General features: G+C 39.1%; 1 protein-coding gene across 1 annotated transcript in view; it reads left to right on the top strand.

The window, feature by feature from the left end:
* CDKAL1 (CDKAL1 threonylcarbamoyladenosine tRNA methylthiotransferase) overlaps positions 1 to 21,986 on the top strand; it is a gene marked incomplete at its 5' end in the record, with an annotated part of 370,841 nt that overhangs the window by 48,703 nt on the left and 300,152 nt on the right. Inside the window, one exon of the mRNA XM_079533182.1 lies at positions 11,341 to 11,425. Within this exon, the coding sequence (XP_079389308.1) occupies positions 11,341 to 11,425 (85 nt within the window). The remainder of the gene's footprint in view (positions 1 to 11,340; positions 11,426 to 21,986) is intronic.

Consider the following 21,986-nt stretch of genomic DNA (forward strand, 5'->3'; position numbering starts at 1 on the left):
GATGCTTATTGCTTGTGTGGGCTTAGAACAGGCTTCACCATATAGATAATTACAGAACCAGTTTGTTCCCATTGCCTCCTGTCCTGGCACTGGGCGCCTCTGACAGCAGTCTGGCTTCATTGTGTCGTTGCTTTATTGCATCCTTTAAAGTATTTATACACATTGAGTTCCCCTGTGCCTCCTGAAGGCTTAACAGTCCTATTATTAAAGGATGTGAATCTGTTGGAGCAAATCCAGAGGAGGGCCACAAGGATGATCAGAGGTCTAGAACACCTCTCTTGTGAAGAAAGGCTGAGAGAGCTGGGTTTGTTCAGCCCAGAGAGCAGAAGGCACTATGGCAGGGGGAGAGGAAGAGCAATCTGAAAGCTGGAGAAGGACTCTTTGTCGGAGGGTGTAGTGATGGGATATAGAGCAACAGCTTTAAACTAAGAGGAAAGATTTATCCTAGAATCACGGAGTGGTGTGGATTGAATCACGGAGTGGTGTGGATTGAAACGGACCTTCAATTTTCAATTGTCCTGTTGTGGAAACTGTTGTCACCCCCTAGATCAGGTTATCTAGGGCCCCATCCAACCTGGCCTTGAGCATCCTCAACGATGGGGCATCCACAGCTTCTCTGGGCAGTCTGTTCCAGTGCCTCAGCACTGAGCAAAGAATTTCTTCCTAAATCCAATATAGATCTCCCCGCTTCTACGTTCCGTGATTCTGAAGTGTGCTGATGTGTTTGGTAAAGACCTTTAGTTCCTGTCGGCTGTGCGTAAGCCAGCAGGTTGCAGCACACCTTGATGTGATAGGACTAAGGTAGTCCTCAAGTTAGTTTTCTTCTGGGTAGAATGGCAGAATGGGGCAGAGCCATTAACATGTAATTATCTACGTGGCTAGCAGCTTTTGTTATGGGAGATTTATCATGGCATTACTGCACCCAAGGGAGATTAAAATGACATTAGCATTTGTATGGGATCATAGTGTGTGCAGAAAATTGGAACTTTTTTGTTCTCCTGTGGCTTTACTGTAGTGTAAAATTCAGTATATGAAATTAGCTGCTTTTGCTTCAGTGTAGCGCAGGTTTTTTTTGCACATTAAATACAGTACATCATCTCAAAATACTTTAGAGGACATTTCTGACTAATATTTTGTCTTGCACATTACATGTGTTTTACCAGTTAGAAATTCTGATCTGTAAAATATAGTAAAATTGTCTTAATTGTTTTTAGTAAGCAAGCTTTCATTTGAGACAACAGATAATCAAACAGCGAGTTCTAAACTACTACTCTGAAGTATTGTAGTGAAGGTGAGAAACACTTGCCCTGTTAATGGGAGAGATTCTTCTGCTGATGGTACATCACCTAGCCTGATGATAAGGAAGGTTAAACCTAGTGAAGTTTCAATACGTTCTGTGGAAAGTTGATAATACATCTGTAGGAGCTGTGTTTCAGTACTCTGAGGGAGGAAAGTGGAACTATTCTAATTCCTTTTTATTTCTCTCCTATAACCTATTGAACTGCAGATTAAGTTTGGTGTGCTGTTCTCATTTATATGCCACCCAAACTACTGAAGGGTTCATTTTCATGGATGTCTTAAAACTTATGAAAGATTGGCTGTTGCTGATCTGATTTGTAAAGAGCAGATTGAAGTAGCTTGTGTGTATTGATCTATTCCAGCCCTCGGCCCAGCACATCTGGCAATGCAGCCTGCCCTGCCTCTGCCCTGCAATGTCATGGCAGCAACTCTACGAGCTGGGCTGCCTGGACACACAACCCTCACTCAGCAATGACCAAACAGCAGTGTGCCATTAACCCTATCTGGGCTGAAACCGGGGCGTGGGGAGGCCACAGTGCAGTGCTAACTCAGGTGATGGCAAATGACTTGGGATACAGTGACTAAACACAGTCCACTGTGAACAGGAAAAAACATGCAGCCGTGCAGTTTTGAGATGATACTTAAAAAGAAGATTTTTAGGTATTTGTGACTCAATTTTCAGTCAACATAAATATGTTACTTGGGAATTTTCAAATGGAATGTTGCAATGACAAATCTGTTCATCTCTCTTTACTGGACTTCTATAAGCCCTATTTTAGCAGAAGGAAGTACCTCTTTATGCGTTACTCATGTCATCACTTCTTGACAGCACAAACATTTGTGAACTATTATTTTCAAGGATGAAGTACAGGAAGAGTAAAATTTGATCAAAAACTTGACAAACATCTTGAGGATTCACTAAGAATGATGACCGCTGCCATTGATCGTTACCGGTAATATTCTGTTACACTTTGTTGCTGGGTGTCAGGTGGCAGAGAGGGATGGTCTGATGGAATGGTGTCTGATATGGAAGTGCATACAAAGCAAAAATGTGTCACTGAATTATTCCATGGAGAAAAAATTGCACTCGTTGACATTCACTGATGCTTGCTGGACATTTATGGAAACAACAGTGGATGTGAGCACAGTGAGGTGGTGCATTTCAGATGTGGCAACAGCGAGTCATCTCCACTGGTGCAGATTTTTAGGAGTGTGGCATGCTGGCTCTTGCTCGTCACTGACAAAAGTGCATAGCTAATGGTAGCGGCTGTGCAGAGAAATCAGTGTTTTGTAGCTGAGAATTTGCTCTTTGAAATAGTGTTATTGTGTTCTTTGTACTGGTTATAAGACAAATTGGTTAGATACAAGAAGCATTGCTTTCAGAGCTGCTTTTGTCTACAAGGCCATAGACAATTCCTCTTCACTCAGTGTGTCCTGCAAGCCAAAAGGTTGGACACTAATGATCTAGGCAATCGTTTTGTGTTTAAGGAACAAACCTTAAATTAAGGGCAAGGATGAGAATCTTGGCTTGTTTGTGTAGTTTTCTTATAAAGCCTGATGAAACTACTGTAGAAGACTGAGAAATTAACGAAGAGAATGCCTCGACCTCTTGGCAGAAGAAAAGAGATGATATGGTTACCTTGCAAAGGCTGGATAGAACCTTTCTGGGGCTAACTTCAGTTTGGGTAACTGAGTTAACATTGTGCCTACCTTTCAACAGGGGAGGAGTTCTCCCCTTTCCCCCCAGCCCCCTTTTAGAAGATTCTAGAACAAAAAACTCAGCAGTTGTGACTCTGGCCTTTAGGGGCATGACTGGTGTGACTGACAAACAAGGGCTAGACTATAAATGACACAAACCAAAGGAGCTGCGTGTGCACCAGCTTGCCAAAGGAACTGGTCTGCAGGCGTTGCCGGAACCCAGAATGAGGATCTGGACTTTCCTTTTCTTCTGCTCTTCCATCTTCCTTTCTTTCCTTCTCTTTTCTCACGTATTATGTGCCACTAAGCTTGTTATAGATAAAAATGTTTAAATAGATCCTACCTGGATAACTTCTGTCAGGAATAAAACATTTAATCCATCATTTGGTATTGTAATTCAGCTCAAGGGTACCTTGAAACATTAGTTGCTTCCAAGTGGATTGCCCAGGATGGTCCCTTGCTGGGCCCTTACAACTCTTAAACACCTTTTCTGCATTATAAGATAGAGAAATCTATATAGGAATGGGTGTGTGTTCATGATAAGGGCATTGAAAATCAATCAGTTAATGTTTGCAGTGTGCTTTGAAACATAAGTTGCACATGGTTGTGCAAGACTTAACATTATTGCTACTGTTAATGATGATTAACTCTTTACTGTTAGTAAGACAGAACCAGTTAATCCATGTTTGTTAATTTGAATAACGTTTGCTTATGAAGCTTTGTGTAGCAAATACAAAGAGACAAAACCACTGAATTGTATTTCATGTACTCTTCTTGGAAGATGAAGTAGATCTTAAGGTTAGAGGAAGAGGAGTTACTGGGATTTTTCCAAATTCTGTCTGGAAGAAAAAAAAAATCTATCCTTTTAACTAATTAATCATCAGAATGATCTACTGGTGTTTGTATGTCATTGTAACGTAGCCTGGCTGAAACAGGTTACTTGAACTTGTTTCTAGTGTAGTAGGGCTTCTTCTGAGAGACCGATAAATCGATCCATGATGCTTTCCACATTTGAAGTGTTGACAGCAGTCTTGAGTCTTCAGTGAAATGAATTGTGTTGACCCTTGCAGTGCATTGAGATTTCTCCTCCTTTTTGATGGTTGTTTCCTTCAAGGAGTAGTTCTATGATCAATCTCAAGAAAAGTGGTGAAGTCCTGGAGGAACTGGCTAAAATTCAAACCTCTTCTACATTTGTCATAAAGCACCACTATAGAGAGATCTTTGACTTCTTGATTTTGAATGAAGAGTCATGAGAAGATAGCTGATAGACAAGCTCATGTCACGATGGAAGAAGCTTAGTTTTAGTATGTGGAAAAACGCGTGTAAAATTTAATGAGAGCAGGTGAAATAGCAAAGCACCTGTCACATCCTAGTGCTTATGCTGAGTAAGTGAACAGAATAATCAGCTGAAAATTGTAATAGGCTCTTGGCATTGTTCAAAGGCAAGCCTTTGGAGTATACTGAAGTATTCATTTCTGACTTAAATGGCAAGCGTGACTTTGTGCTGCTGAAGTATCACTAAGGCTGGACAACCTGATCTGAGAGAGATGTTGCCAACTCTGGATTGCTCCAGGCAGGACCGTTGCTGGATTAGCTTTAAGTCTGGTGTAACGGTGTAGGAATGTTGGAGAAAAATGTGGTTTACTCCAAGGATCATCGAGGGCCCAGGCTGCATCCTATGCCATGCCTAGAATGGATTACAAAGCTGTTCAGAAAATGAATTGCTCACTTTAAAATTCCTGTGTAAGAGGAGGAAATAAGCTACTGATAGTTATAGGAATGTAAGCTTTTTATTAGTCAGTACTTTAGAACTAAAATCCATTCTTTCACATGACTTTTCTTTTGTGCTATGTCCTGTGCTATGTACCTGCATCACAGAATCACCCGGGTTGGAAGGGACCTCAAGGATCATGTAGTTCCAACCCCCCTGCCTAGCAGGGCCACCAAACATCCACATTTAGATCAGGTTGCCCAGGACCCCGTCCAACCTGGCCTTGAACACGTCCAAGGACGGGGCATCCACAACCTCCCTGGGCAGCCCGTTCCAGGGCCTAACCATTCTCCTTGTAAAGAATCAGACCTGAAAGACCTGACCTTTTCATCAGACCTGAAAGATTCCACTGACGTGCACATTCTGAAATCCAGATTCTGTTTTATATATTAAAATGTTAGTTCAGATATTCAACTATTATTTTTTTGAAGTACTAGTTAAAGTAAAATAGTAAAGATCCTTGCACATTTTGTTCTGTGCTGGAAATCTTGATAGAATTATAGGATCCTTAGAGTTGGAAGGGTCCTTTAGAGGTTATCTAGTCCAACTTCCCTGCAATGAACTGGGACATCCACAGCTCCATCAGGTGCTCTGAGCCTGGTCCAGTTTGCCTTGAATGTCTTCAGGGGCAGCGCTTCCACCACATCTCCGCGCAAACTGTTCCAGTGCCTCACCTCCCTCACTTTGAAAGACTTTTTCCTTATATCCAACCTAAATCTGTCCTCTTCAAGTTTGAAACCATTTCCTCTTGTCCTACCACCACAGACCCTGCTCCAGAGTCTGTCCCCTTCTTCCCTGGAGCTCCCCTTTAGATACTGGAAGGCTGCTATCAGGTCACCTTGCAGCCTTTTCTTCTCCAGGCTGAAGAGCCCCAGCTCTCTCATCCTGTCCTGTTAATGGAAGATAAAAGTAGTGAATTTGCATATGTGCAGTTAAGGTAAGGGGCGTGATAACAGATATTTTTTTTAATAGACATATGTCAGTGTTACCTTTCTTGGTAAGCAGCCAGCCTTTCTCTTTGGAGCTTTAAATATTGTATTTGCAAAGTGAACCAGGATGTAATATTTTCATCGAATGTGACAGAGTAATTGTATACTGAACTTCTGATGTACTCAGTTCATAAGAAAACAGAAGTCATAATGAAATCAAGGTGACCCTTTCTATATTTTGCATCCTGAAGTGCCAGTAAAAGACCACTGGAACTGTTTTCAAAAACGTTTGCAATCTGCAAAGTTAGTACTTCAAGGATGTGTTTTCCTGAGTATTATGTATAGGTGGTAAATGTGAGAAAGGTCTTCTCAGATAGGAATTGAAAATGTGATTCTCAAATCTCAAACGTGCCATCTGGAAGTTTGTGGAAAACTTTCAGTTTTCACTTAAAAAAAAAAAAAAAAAAAATTAGGAAGAGGAAAGGGCTGACTTAAAACTTTTCTGAAGGACATGTATAGAAATTGATAATTGTGTGTATGATGTGATGTACTGAGAAGTAGCATTGAGTAACAAATTATGTTGTGTGCTGAGGGAAGGTCTGGAAAAAAAAAGTTTCCTGATGTTTTTCTCAACCCTGTTGTCTTTTTTCCTTTATCAAATAAAGCCTACTGTCTAGAAACAACCAAACTTTCAGTCCCTAGGGGAAGACGCACATTCTGATGGCTAATGGCATTTCTGAGATGATATTTTTGAAGGAGATTCTTTACCGCTATTTACCAAGATCCCTTGTTGAACAGTGATCTAAGACATCATCAGTTAACCTGTCCCTAGTCTGGGGGGAGATGATTTGTATGGATTCCAATTGTAAGTATGTGCTCCAAGCATATAAATTGAGCATTACTAGGTCTTGCTTTAGGATGTAAGATTCCAAGCTGGGATTAAAGGAAGGGGGTAGAGCTGTGTGGGAAGCAAAAACACAGTGCAGTGTAAGTGTGCTGGTTCAAAGAATAGGAACACAGTGATTTCATTGCAGAAAGCCTGGTGGTGTGCTGAAGAAAGTAAAGGAAGGCTGTTCTTTTAGGGCTTCTCTGTCCATATTTCTTCTACTCCAGTGCTCTGTGAGCATTTTGATTTTTGAGTAGTTTGTGGAGGGGACAGGGGAAGACTAGAAGGAAACAAAAGTTTTAGTAAAAACTGAAAGAAAAAAGACTTCAGTTAGAACACCAAGGCAAAACAAACTCAATTTGTCCTTCAAAACTGATAATATTACTACAGACTTAAGAAATTCTGCTGATTTATGTTTCCCACAATGATAAACAAACCCCCAAGTACTGGTTAGAAAATAATTGCAAATGTTTTTTTTCCTCTGTGGATGTAACAGTGTTTCAAACTCATGCTGTTTTAGCCTCCTAGTATTGCATAATGTTGTCAGTTCGTGTTTTCCAAAGCTTCTTAATTAAGTTGGGTGTTCAGAAGTTTCCATGCCCTTTAGATTTCTTTGTAGACTACGTTGTTTTGCAGAGAGTATGATAGAATTTGTGGTTTATTTCCAGTGTAGTGTTTCTTTCATGGAAAAGATGTCACAAAGTAAGAAGGCTGTGGTTTTGAGTCCTGTTTCTGAGCATTTAGTATAATGGTGGGTTGTTGTAACTTCTAAAAAGCATTTTAACATACAAGATCTTCTTAGGTAGCTTACCAAAAAACAGTGAGCAGCAGAATACTGTCATTTTGAAGTACCTTTAGACTGAATGCGGAGAAAAGGTAAAGAGATGAAATCCCCTTAGTGAAAGGCAGTTTGTTGCAGTGTGTAGGGAAAGGCATCTGTCTTCTATTCACAAACATAATTGATGTTCACTGTGCTGCTCATGCTTGTTGATTCAGTTTTATTTATCACATTATGATCAGCTTGCTAGCAAAACCTTCTGTAAATGTGAAGTTGTCCTCGCTAAGAGCTGTGAGAATTCCCAAACACAAACCTCTGTTCTTCGCTGCATTTTTTTCCTAATGCTGGTGCTAAGAAGATGAGCATCAGCCTGCTGAATGAATCAGTCCCTGCTCCACTGGAATCTGACGGGCTGGGTGGCAGAGTGGCTAAGATTGGCAGGAAGGAGACTTTCCAAGAAACCTTGTTGCACGGGCTGCCTTAGTAGGCACAGCACTGTGTTTGTGTGGTGTTTACCATCCAGACCAAAAACAGTTCACATCCTTTGTCCTTAAGCATACACAGAAGCCTCAGGTCTTTCTGATCCCGTCTGTTTATGTATTTAGAAGCCTGAGCTATTTGTCAAAGCTATTTTACTTCAAGCCCTCACTCAGCCCTTGTGGCTAGTCAGGTCAGAACACAGCTTGTAAAAGATCTTGTTCCCACTGTTTAATATTTAGTGCTTATTAAGCTTCATGGTGATTCAAATATACATCTATGTTTGATTTGATATTTTACCCTTTTTTAATATACCTATCAAAGTCTTTCTTGCATTTAGCATAAGTGCATCAAATATTCTGAAAGCAAGAAGTGCTCCTGCAATCTGAACTAGTGCATTTTTTTTTTTTTTTTTTCCCAACCTGATGCAAAAATACACTGCTTGTAAATAATGTCCTGAAACAAAAACCTGATTGAGGAAATGCAGAAGATCCTATTGAATTTAGACTGAATTTGCATATGATAGTGCAGGAGAGAACTAAGGACGGTTAGCTGTCATTTTGAAGTTATGATGTGAACTTTGATTGGTAGATTTCTTAAAATAATGTGATATTTAATGTTTTTAAATACAAATTAATAAAAATATCTTTATAGGAGAGAGTTAATAAAAAAGATTAAGAAAAAAAAAAGACAGGAACCAAAAAGCTACGTGAGATGAAATAAATGGTAGTGAAAAGAGAGGGTGAGTTTCAGCTACACTTTTCTTTCTCTTAAATGGCTCTTAAATATGTAGATTTTTGATGCTTCATTTTACCTGGGCTGTGGGAAATGCTTTTCTACAGAAAATTTTATTGCACTCCATCTGCTCTGTGAGGGAGTGAAATCTATGAAGAAATGGGTTGGAATGAATTTGGGAGGCTTTTTCTTTGCTTAAAGTGTGTGCAGGTATTGCAGTTGTTCCACGGACTCCCAGACCAACAGTTGATGTGTTCATAGCATGGAATGCAGCACGTTGTGTGGAATGTTTCCTATTGGGTTAGAGGCCTGCTAAACATAAATGCATTCTCTCTATCCAGTTTCAAGGACAGGTTGTGCTAGCTTTAGTGGAAAGGTGTTGTGGTAGGAAGCTGTTGATTCCTTTTCCACAGAGGCTCTGCGTGGTACAGGGAGGAACTGAAAGCGTTTCATGCACTGCAACTTCTGTCATGTAAATGAAGACATCTCTGTGGCTTGAAACTTCTAACAGTTTATAGTGATATGTTTTTACTGCTGAAACTCTTGTTAGATGTGTGCATGGCCTTTTATGACATGGAACTCTTGTGACTGGCAGGTGGGTGCATCTTGGTTGGGGTGCTGGATTTAAGTGTTTTATGCTGACAGTAAGAACTACAAAGGTTTGTTGGTTTTAATGGAAAATCTTGCTTCATACTTGGTGAATTGGATTAGGCCAAGAGTTTGCTCTTTTTCTGATTTTGAAACTATGCTTTTTTTTCTTCTGTACATTGTTCTCTCTCTTTTTTTTCTTTCTTTTTTTTTTTTTCCCTAATCTGATATTTATATTCCTAACGGTGATGTTAAGTTCATTAGTATACAGAATCACAGAATGGCCAGGGTTGGAAGGGACCTCAAGGATCATGAATCTCCAACCTCCTGCTACATGCAGGGCCACCAACCTCCCCATTTAATACCAGCCCAGGCTGCCCAGGGCCCCATCCAACCCGGCCTTGAACACCTCCAGGGACGGACGGGGCATCCACAGCCTCTCTGGGCAGCTGTTCCAGCACCTCGCCACTCTCTCTGTAAAGAACTTCCCCCTGACATCCAACCTAAATCTTCCTTCCCTTGACTTAAAACCATTCCCCCTTGTCCTGCAGTTATCTACCCTTTCAAAGAGTTGATAGAAACACTGAATTGTTTTCATGCTGACTGGGTTGAAGGAGAGAGTCTTTTGCTTGTTCCATTTTTGTTTTGACATTGGCATTTTTTTTCCTTTTTTTCTGTTAGAACACGAAGTCAGATATTGGTATGTTTGCTTTATGCTTAAAATAGTGGGAGATCTTAATGTCATTCTAGATGACTCCTTTGTAGCCCTTGTCCTATTGTAGAAGAGGCCAGTATTTGATTCAATTTAGCAGTGTAATCTTTATCAACAAAAGTAATTAAAAAAAAAAAAAAAAAAAACAACTCCACAAACTTCTGAATACTTTCTCTTGTTTAATATACACAACTAAAAGATGTATTTATTAGTTTCATTTCACTTCTTAAGTGTCCGAAAGCTAATAGGAAAGCATTGTTTCTTTGGAAACAACGTTGGTAGAGACAGGTGGAAAGATTTTTCTTATCTAGTGTTTGCAGTCTAAAGTATGATGTAGGTGAAGGATGTTCGTGTGTATGCCAATACCTCCTTGATGAGAGCATTTGTAAACATACTCAAATTGTTACAAACTTTCTTCCACTTTTCATGTCCGTTCAGGTAAGGCACCTTACCAGTGATTGATGTTCTCACTCTGCTCATTTTTCATTGACGTACGTTACTTAAAAGTAACTGCATACTTCAGATATTCTGAATAGAGTCAAGCGTGGCACAAATTTTCCTATCCAAGGAGATGTGAATTGTTCAGATCAGTACGAGAGCACTGGGGTATTTGAGATGGATTATCTTCATTCCTTTATTTGAGAAGATGCATTCTGTCTTTTGAAGAAAGATAGCTGTTTTGGGAGGTCTGTATGATAGAATTTTTACAGTGTTAGAGTTAGTATGTGCTTCTGCAGGTGATGGTGGAGTTCAGTTCTCTTACTGTATTCAGATGTTAGTACGTTGTGAACGTACAGAAAGTTTCAGTTCTGGAAGTTTATTTGCTAATTTGAGTGAATGCAGACACTCATTGCATGAGTATCTTCTGTCTAAATACAACTTCATTATATCGCAACCAAGTTGTAATCTGAACTAGAAATACAAACATTTCCTTCCAAATGAGCTACTTGGACTTTTCTCTTTAGTGGAAATTCATGCTCTGTGTGTTCTGATTCTCTCTTGTTTTAGTAATTCAAAATATTGAATTTTGAATGAGAGCAATTGCTCTGTTTTGTTAATGGAACCTGCTCTTCTTGACCAATTGCTTGATTTTCAGAAAACATCTCTATGCACTTTTGTAAATTATCTCCCTTTATGTAGGCCAAGGATAATGCATTTTTCTTTATTTTTGATAATGTGCAACCTTCTGGCACCTCATTGTACTGGGATAGCTGTGTAATGTTCCTTTACAAAAAAAAAAGGGCTAATAGAAATGCCCTTACATTTAAAAAAAAAAAAAAAAAAAAAGAAAAAAAAAAATAAGCAAAATCAAGTAAGCAAAGATCCGTGAAATCATGTGGTATTTCAGATGTTAATCATTTTGTGAGTAGTCAATTTATTGATAGCTGCCAAGTTGAGTCTTTTTTGTATGATAGAATGTAGGAATTGTTTGATATTTTGTAATACATATTTGTCTTTTTCTTCTAGATAACTCTGCTGAAGCAGATTTATGGTTGCTGAACAGCTGTACAGTAAAAAATCCAGCTGAAGACCACTTCAGAAACTCAATCAAGTAAGTTGAAACATCTCTCTCAAGATTGAATTATCAGTGAATATACAGTTTAATTTTGTTAATTCCTATTTTCAGTGGAGGTGTAATTATTTTAGAACAACAACAAAAAAGACTGCTCAGTGTGAATGCTGCAGTGGGAAGTTCTCTAGAATGGATTTGTGTGTTTTTTTCAGTTTTGATAACTTAGATTATCAGTGCACTTCTCTAGGAGAACTGTTAATCTATTAGATGCTTCTGTATTTCTTTTCATGGTAGTGTTATTTTCTTCAGGAGAGTTTTCTTTACGTGATTTGCTAGGCTGTTTCTGTATAATTTAATTGCACATACTCAGTCACTTCTAATTAAAATGCTATATGGTACATACTTAAAACTACTGTGCTTTTTCTCAGAAGATGAATTTACCTGTTGTTAACAGTAGGCTTCTGAAGATTGTTTTCTATTTCTCTAGCATTCCAGTGATGTTAAGTATGACATGGCAGCAACTTCTGTCTCTGATGTCTGTCAAAATGTAGTTGTAGTGGGGAGTAACTGGAAGTAACAACCTGTACACTTAGAGCTGTGGTTGTGCAGTATAAATAAATGCTTCAGCATGTTACTTGTAAATTTTTCCCTTTATTAAGCAAGTGCAGATATTTGTGCAATCATTTGCTTGGTGTGATACGTTGCTGAAGGACTGTTTGTCAAAATCTGTGTTGGTTAGAAGAACATAGTTCATGCTCAGGAATTTGGAGAGACCAGAGAAGTTTCTTGCTGTGCTGAAACACATCCTGGGGCTGTAATTTGGAATAGTTTGCCCACAGGTGGCTCAGTTAAATTTTCCTCCATCCATCAAAGGGCTTCATTTCCTGAGTGCTAATATTGCACTCAATGACTATACGACCATTTTTTTTTCCCAAACTATTGTTAAAAAAAAAAAGCAAACACACAAAAAAAAAAAAAAAAAAAAAAAAAAAAAAAAAAAAAAAACCAAAACAACCAAACCCCTTTTCCCAGATACTTCCAGTTAGTGTGTTGGCTAACAGAGCTGATGACAAGATTTTTTCCAGTTGTGGCCATCTTTCTATTTTACTGATCATATGCCAGAATTGAATTGAAGTGGTATGGTGTGTGTCCTGTAAGCAGAGGAGTTGGATAAGGGTCTAGCTAAAAATATTTCCTTGAACTTTGTTTCTCTTGCTCTGTTAATGAACCTGATGCAATCTGTTGTCTGGGTTTATTCCTATTTGTTTCTGTCTACTCCTTTCTTTTCTGACTCACTAATAGTGTGATCATTCTTTGTTTCCTCTCTTCACAGAGAGTCGTTCCTTTCCTACAGCATGCTTTGTTTTATACTCTCAGATGCTGGCATTTCCTGATGATGCAGATGGACAACTTTGACTTCTGTTTCGTGCCGTTCTTTATCATGCTCACTAAATGTGGGTATGAATGATGTGTGTGTTCTGACGTGTTTGAGGAATATTTAATTTTTCTGTTCTGGCTCAGAAAATAGCAACTTGTACTTTTTTTGATTTTTACGATGAAGTGATGAGACCTTGTATCTCTAAACAACAGGGTGCTTCCCACATACATCTTAAAATTGAAACAGCAGCAAACTGCGTGTATGAAGTTTGGATGATACAAAATTAGGTCCTGTTGTGTCCTAGCATAATGTTGGTTTGTAGCTTTGTTATTTTTTTTTTAATTGAGTAACAAATTGAACATTTATTGTGTGGGCTGTCAAAGCAAAGATACTTCTATTGGAAAAATTAGTTCTCAACACAGGAAGAGTCTTTCAAAAAAGAAGCACCTTTGTGCCTGAAAGTGTTGCATTGTGCTGTGAATGTCATCACAGCATGTGAGAAAAGTATTTCAGTTCTGGCTATGCTCTCTACCTGTGCTATATTTTCTGCTATGTATTTTTTTATGGGTATTTGTCTAATTAATATCAGCCCTCTGTTACCTTTGAGGATGTTATTGAGAAGATGGAGCCAGACTGTTTGGAGAGGTGTGTGTTGGAAGGACGAGGGGCAACTGGCATAAATCAAAAGGTGTTTTCGGGCTGGCTGTATGAAAGAGATTTGAGGGGAAAAAAAAAAAAGAAAGTCAAGCACTGAAAGACATTTTTTGCAGAGGCTGTGCTATCTTCATCCTTGCAACCAACTTCAAGGAGCCCTGATCAACCTTGTCTTGCTCGTAATTGATCATAATGAGGAGACATCCTGAGATCTTTCCCAGGCCCAATTATTTTAATGTTCTGTGAACTGTCATGAGTTTTCTGATGAGGTATTCATGGGGTGTACCTTTCAGTATTGCTTTTTCTCCTCTGTCAATGAATTTATGATTATTTTAATTATGTACAGCCATTTGATCTTTTAACCATCTGCTTTACCCAAAGGACAAGTTAAAATTTAATTGGGGATGTGATGTATTGACTAAAAGGAGCATCTTTACTCATCGGCTGTCAAGCATGTGTTAATTTGCTTTTTCAGGGAATTGCTGTTGTTTTCTTGATGTTTGCTTTCGCTGAAATTTTAGTTAAAAGAAAAAATCAATTTAGTAGATCTTGATATTGTGATTATATGTGTGTAGAATAACTGTACAGCAAGTTTTTGTCTGCTTCAAGGCGAAAAACATGCTTTTTAAGTTGTTGAAAAATGTGTTTTGATAGTTTATTTTTTAACTACCGAATTGTTTAAAGCTCTTATAATCCATTGGGCTAGGTGGTAAAGTAAAAGGCACCAGTACTTCTGCTTGCTATGGAATTTCTCCATATCTATTGCTGTTGTTGCTGTTAAGTAGGGAAGGAGATTAGTCTTTAATAACTACAAAAGGTTGCTTGGAGGGAAGATTTATTTTCTGCTGCTTTTCATCTTTGCAAGTGAAGATAACCCCAGAGGAAGGTTTTCTTTTGTGAACAATTACGTATTACATTTATATTACACACTTTGTGCAAATCAAACTCCTGTTTCTGTGAGCAAAAAAAAAAAAAAAAAAAAGCAACCAAACTGAGAAAAACAGATTTCCACACCAAATTGAAATAGTTACCACTTTCTTTAAACAGTCTCTATATATTTTACTAATTTGCCAGCATGAATATAATTTGTGACTTGTAATTGCTTATACTTTCAGTAAAGTTTCAATTGTGAAATATCTCTGGAAGAGGAAACAGTGGTATTTCAGCACAAGTTATTTTGTTGATCTTATTATCATAAGGTGATTATTTCCACTGTGTTTGAGATGAGGGCTATGACCTTGCTACATTGCATTATTCAGAAACAATATGTAGCCATGAGTTGGAAGGTGTGTGTGAGTACTTCACAGGATAGTTCTAAGAACTGTGGTTAAGTGGTGCTGTGTGAATAATCTTATTGAAAGGAATGTTATGCCTGCTATCAACAGGCATGGTCAGAATGGGTTCACAAAGGGAAGACTTGTCTTGCTGTTTTGATATCCTTCTACAAAAAGATCAGCTGCTCAGTAGCAGAGGGTTCTACATGCATGGAACAAATCTTACGCTGAAGTGGAAATCTTCACTAGAAAGGTAATGATCTACAATCTTTAAAATGTAGGAAAAGTGTACACTGGAAGAGTTTCTCAGAGTCTGCATGCAGGATTAGAAGAGGCTATAGCCATACGGCAAAGCGTGTTTCTCGGCATGGAGTAAATTCTATCAAAAGTGTATGGTTAAATTCATAGCAACTACTGTATATTTAAGTTCTTACAAGTGGGTTATTGCAATTAAAAACCTAATGTTTAATGAAGTCCCTTTGCAATGCTTAGAGCAGTTGAAATTGTATTAAAATTAAACAAGAAATAATCACCATGAACGGGAGACTGGAGCCATATGTTACAACATACTTTTTTTTACATACAAAAACTACTTTTATGTGTAAACTACTTCTTTTTTAGCACTTAGAATATTGTATTGCATTATTTTTTTTCCTCAGGCTGATAGTAGACACACCTGTAGGTGAGGATTCAGTGATGTATTCCTTAGTGGAAGGCTTTTTTGCTACGCTTGAGTGCATTTTTCAGTTTTTGCACCCATCTCTGACATGAATGAAAATGTAAAAAATGTACATGCATGCTGTTATAAAAACGTAGAGAAGAAAACCATGTAAAATTTACTATTTTCTGGTTGTATTGTTTTTAGAAGTTAAAGGATTGTGGGCTCCACATGCTTGAATGTGTTACGTGATTGCGTTTTGCAAAGGAGATTTGCAAAAGCCTGGGCTATAACTGTGTACAAGTAAATATTTGAAATTGAACAAGGTGCAAGAAGACAATGACAAAAAAAAAAATCTGTTCAGGACATGATGTGTTCAGAAATTAACATTATTTTGGAAATATTTGTTACTTTCACATGAACGCATCTGGGAATATTTGAAGTACACTGATATTGGTTAGGTAAAGAGGTTTTAGAGTTCAGGTAGCGCCGTGGCCTTAGTTTGACACTATGTGGTATGCGTTAGATGTTTTGTTCTTTAAGCCTTGTGCCCTAAAGGGACTGGTATGTAGTTGATGGCCGTTTTAAAGAAGAAAATATGTGGGAAAACTGCTCTGTGCCATGGCTTCATACATCTGAATGTGAACTTTCTGACTTAAGTGTAGTTACAGCTTCCTAGCTCTGTGGCTCCTGGAGTATCCGTGTACTACAAGCACTGTTCACAGATGTTGAAAATCAGGTAAATTTATTGCTGTGTGTAAAAGATACGCTTCTATTTGAAAACATATGCTGAACTGTTAAGTTTTAGTGATATGGGTAAAGAAAGCTTCTGATTTTGAAGGTAGTTGTCTCTGTAGTTCATAGAGCAACACTTTCCAGCATTCTTCTTCTCAATGTGGACGCATCTATACTCCTTCAGTGGCATTTTAGAGCACAATATACATGTACCTATAGCCACCTGGAAGCTCTTTGTACGAAAATGAACAGCACTGGAAAAAGGATCATATTCTATTTGGACTTGACTGCAGTTGTTTCTAGTTTGAATGCAAAACTTTTCTTCTTCTCTTTCCTCTCACAGTTGATAGAATTGCGTAGTTCCACAAACCTTTTCTAAGCAAAGAAGATTTTAAAGTTAGCAGAAATAGGTATTGGTTACTCTCCATGTTTCCTGTGCTGCTTTGCCATGTCTGCCATGTGCTTGCATCTGAGGCATGAAGTTCCTCTTAATCTCTTAGTGCTGGCTGCTGCCTGTTTTCCCAGGCCAGGCGTGTGATTTCAGTGGTGAAGATGGAGGCGCCATTTAGAGTTAGAATTTTCAGGCTTCTGTTTTGTTACCTTCCCAGAGTCTTTCACGATGCATCTTTCTTGAGTTCGGGCACAGCCATGGCTGTCCTGACAAAACCAGCATGTACCTAAAACATGTTAAATTAGTTTGTTGGAAGTATGCCACCTGTTTTAGCAGAATGAAAACAGTGATTGTTCTTAATCAAGGATGACCTCATTCTAAATACACTAGTACTGAGTTTATAACACACTGAACTTCTTTCCTCAATTGAACTCATGCTTCAGAGTAGCAGGTTTACCTTACTGGTCAAAATGTTTTCTGTTTATGGTCTGTAAAATAGGCCACTGAATAAAAACTTCAACAAACTTATTTGGGCTGTGGAGTGGAAATGTAGGAAATGGAGCTTTGCATATATGAATGTGAGGAAATTATGGGGTGGAATAGGATTAGAATATGAATCATTTGTAGCCACTGTATCTGGAAGTGGGTAAGTGCTCCTACTTAATTTATGCAAGCACAGAGCTTGCGGTTCAAGTAGTGTTGAGCTAATAGTAGTGCAGGAAACTGAACCAGTGTCAGACACTGTATTTTGCTTTATATTGCTTCAAAGGATAAGTGAATTGAAATTTCTCATCTGTAAAGTATGTATGATTTATCCGAACAGATTGTGAGCATTAGTAGGCTACCTTACCCTAATTGAGATTTGTTTGGGGTCATGCAGTTGGGGTTCTTACTGCCTCTTCTGCTAGACATCTCTCCCTTCTGCTATGGGATTTCTGTTTTTGTTTTTTTCTTCTTATGAGAGCGAAATGAATCAACTGTCCCATCACTAACAAGTATGTAAAAGACTAAGACAAGACTTGAGCCAAACATGAGTGTTCCTGAGAAGTGGCATTATATTAATTGAGGCCCATAGAAACGGTGCTGGACAGAGTCAGGGTAGAGCTTGCGTTGGTTTGATTTCCTTACATGTGGAAGTATGGTTATGAGAGTTTAAGATGACTTTTTCTTTCTTGGAGTGGTGTTTTTTTAGGGAGCATTATTTTCTTTTTTGTGCATGTATCTAGTAGCTCAGGTTATTTCCAACAAGCTGCTGAAGGAAGAGCAAATTCATCGTTTACATTTTAAAAAGGATTTTTCGTTCCAGGAAGGCTTTTTCTTTTTTTAATTGTTCTACAGTGGGATAAGTTTAAAATGAAACTTGCCGCACCAAATGACCGTTGTAGTTTTATATGTTTCATTTTCAAATTCCTGGTAAGAACTGGAGAGAGCACACAGTTGAGAAATGTCATTAAGAAATGGAAAAACATGGATATTCATAGAATCACCAAGGTTGGAAAAGACCTAAGAGATCATCCAGTCCAACCGTTCACCTATTCCCAATAGCTCCCACTAAACCATGTCCCTCAACACAACATCCAGCCTTTCCTTGAACACCCCCAGGCTCGGTGACTCCACCACCTCCCTGGGCATCCATTCCAGTGCCTGACCACCCTTTCTGAAAAGTAATACTTCCTCATGTCCAGCCTGAATCTCCCCTGCCGTAGCTTGAAGCCATTCCCTCTGCTCCTATCACTGATGACACGAGAGAAGAGGCCGACCCCCAGCTCACTACAGCCTCCCTTCAGGAAGTTATAGAGAGCAGTGAGGTCCCCCCTGAGCCTCCTCTTCTCCAGGCTGAACATTCCCAGCTCCTTCAGCCTCTCCTCATATGGTCTGTGTTCCAGACCCCTCACCAGCTTTGTTGCCCTCCTTTGAACACAAATTTATCTAATGTGTGTTTAAAAAGATGTATGGTTACATATACACACATAAACATGATAAATATTAGAGTGTTTAGAGGGTGTAGGTTATGATTTGTTAGGAGAGCTTTACATTATCAGTGTTTAACATATTATATTACAGATTCTTTTTTTTTTTTTTTTTTTTTACCATTTTAAGCCAGATGAATTCAGTAAAAAAAAGGTGAATATATTGAATACTGGAAACAGGTGGTTGATAGCTTTGAATGTTTATCTAATTAAATGCGTATTGATTGTTGTCCTTGGGGATTGAGAGAGAACACAAAAGCATGCAGAAACTTGCAGTAGCAGGATTAATGCAAAAGTCTGCCTGATCCATGCTTGTCCTTGCTGACAAGTGTGGTGTTCTTTTGTTTTCACTTCAGAAGACCATCTACCAATTGAGTGTCACAGAATTGTTAGACATTGAGGATTGTTGGGGATTTTTGTTTTGTCTTTGTTCAACAAAACTCTTGTTTTTCATGAGAACAAGTTGAAATGTTGCCAATGAAATGCAGAAGTTTGCTTTTCTCATGGAATAATTCAGCTGCTGAATTGACCACTGGTAGAAACCCCCAAAAAACTGGATGAAACTGTTGCACATTACTGTGCAACAGTTCAAGTGTGACCAGCAGTAAGGGCCATGTTCCTTTCTCTTCCTATCAGCTTTCTTAGCTATGCCCTTTGAATAGAACAGAAAGGACAAAATTGTGTGTGGCTCAGTATTTTGGTACTTTAAAGGCTGTTCATCTTGAAACAAATTTCTTTAGGAACATAACAAAACTATTCCTGTAGTACTTTATCAGCTTTAAATCTTTAAAGTGGTAGAGAGTGGTGTTTTCTGTACAGAAAGTGACCAGTATTGCCTCGGTCAGAAATACAGCGCTTCACTGGCAGGTGCCAGCAACCTTGTGAGAAATGCAAGATGTTTGAATGATGTTTGATGATGACTTCATTGATGATCACAGCAGTACGGTGAGTTAGCTAAATTGTTTTGTCAGAGAATTTGTAGTGTAACTAACCAAAGTTGCAAAATATTTGGGATTTTTTTTTTTTGCTCAAACCAAAACTGCGGCAGAAATAACTCCATAAACTTGCATATTGCATTGCTGTGGAAGTGATGGCTAAAACTATATATATATATATATATATAACTAAATATATATATTAATATATATATATTATTATATTATATATTATTAATATATATATTAATAATATAATATATATATTAATAATATAATATATATATTTAGTTATATATATATATAACTAAAATGTATATAAATTTTCACAATTGGATGTAGGTATATTCAAGAATGTTTTAAAGAGGAAATAAGTTACTGTTTTCAATGTTTGATTTTTTTTTTTCACATGCAAATACTGCTGTCTGTATTTACTTGCAATTGGTAGGAAACCTCACATGTCTACCATCTGTATTGAATCCATCTAAATTCAGCATGAAGGTCAAAAGTTTATCATCAAGGATAATTTCATTTCCTCGACTCACATTAGTACAGGAAGTTTAGGTGCTGTCATGATGAGAGCTCTGTAAGTGAAGAGTGTAAGCTGAGAGTGGTGGTTTCTTTGTTGCAGAATTCTGCCATGAGGGTGGCTAAAGGTTTGTCTGTCTTATTGCTTGGACTCCACAGGAGGCCCCAATCCCATCGAATGATCCTTTTCAGTTTGCACTCCTGCCTAAGTTATGAGCACGTGGGACAGCAGCCTTTGCTGCATATGGGCAACAAGTGCTGAAGCTTTTATTTTAGCTCAGCACAGAATGCAACTCATGCAAAGCTGAATTGAAACAATTCACTACTACTGTTAAAATTGTAGAGTACAGATATGGTATCTCAGTCCCATGCTTGTAGTCTGGCAATTCTGTCAAGCTGTATATGGTTTGTGTAAATATGGAGAAAGATGCAACCAGACACTAGAAGGTTTTGGAGTTACTGGGAAACAGTCATTTCCAAATGATGTTTGCCAGTGTCTTCCTTTGTCCACTAAAAGCAAAAAGAATGAGGTGTGTAAACTTACTAACAGCAAATTTGGGTTAAGGACTCGGTCACCTCTGTGGTGGCAGATGGATCCACTCTCCTCTGTTTGGCTTCTTCTGATGGGGAATCCATTTGAGACTGAGACATCCCCACCTCAGGCCTATGGGGCTCTCAGAGGGAATCCTCCTGTGCCCACAGTGCAGCAGCCCAAAGCAAGACGAGTCTTGTCTCACCCCCTGTTCTGGGGCTCTGTGCAGTAGAGATGACAGCTCTTCACAAGCACTGGGGTCAGGAATGAGTGCTCACACCATGCTTGCTGATAACAGAAGGATTACCCATTGCTGGCAGAACATGCCAGATCTGCAGGTTGCAATCTTCAAAGTAGTGAAGGATGCAAGGTCTGTGCTTTCAGTAGGGAACTGGCCAGGCTCTCCTGAACCTCTGTTTCTGCACTTTGATGGCAAGTGCAGAGATGCTGGGTGGTGCTGGGCCATCTCTGTTGTGGCAGGTGGATCCACTCTCACCTGCTTGGCTTCATCTTCTGAAGGATCCACTTCCATTGGTTCTTCACTGTCCACTGCTGCATGGAGAATCAATAGCCCCATGCCGTTTTCTTACCAGTGGACACTGCTACAAATTATGCTGCAGTCTGGGTGACTCACCTCCATTGGTTCCTCAGTATCTGCTGTTGAATGAGGGATCAGTAGCCTCCTGCTATATGACCTGTCCAGGGGGCACCACTGTGTGTCGTACTGTAGTGTCTTGATTCACCTTCTCACCCTTGTTGGATGACAGGTTTGTTTGAACCCTGATGCGTTTTCTGGCCTAGGGGCACCTGTGCCTCCCACCGTTCCCTGGACAATAGGCATTCCTTTGCCCCACGTTTATCTCTGGCTCATGGACTGGGCTTCAGGGTGTTCTCTGCATGATGGAAACCACTTGATCCCACACCATTATCTAGATGATAGGTATGCCTGGATTTGATGTAATTTTCTTGGTGGTTGATTTGCCTGTGCCCCATGCCTGTGCCTTGTCCTGTTCTCTGGAACTGGGGCATGCCTATGTCACACATCATTCTCTTGATGGTGGAAATTCCTGTGTCCCATCCCCCTCTCAGAATGGAAAACATGCCTTAGCCCCAGGATGTTTTCTGGCTGATGCCTCATGTCTCTCTGCTCTGATCCTCATGCTGGTTGTCATCAGGCACATGATTGCTAGACGGTTCCCTCATGTAACTGTGGCCTTTGCTGTGCCCGTTCCACTTGGTGTCCATGAGAAGTGCTGTTCCCTGATCTGACTGGAAACTTCTCTCTCTTGCCCCACACCCAGTTGGGCAGCTGCCTGCCTTGGTGCTCTGCCTCCTCTCCTGTCCATGCAGTGTGGTACTAGAAGACCTAAGCTTGATGAATTTTAAAAAGAAAAAAAAAAAAAGTTTTCTAGTTGTAAACTGTGTTAAAGATATCAGTGAAAGGAATTGGGTGGGTTTTTTGAAACTTCCCAAGTTCATAGCTGATTGTGCTAAAACAAGAAGAGCTTGGGCTGGATGATTGGTCTCCTTAGGTCCCTTCTAACC

This window comes from Tetrao urogallus, assembly GCF_951394365.1.
Source record: "Tetrao urogallus genome assembly, chromosome: 3".
NCBI lineage: Eukaryota > Metazoa > Chordata > Aves > Galliformes > Phasianidae > Tetrao > Tetrao urogallus.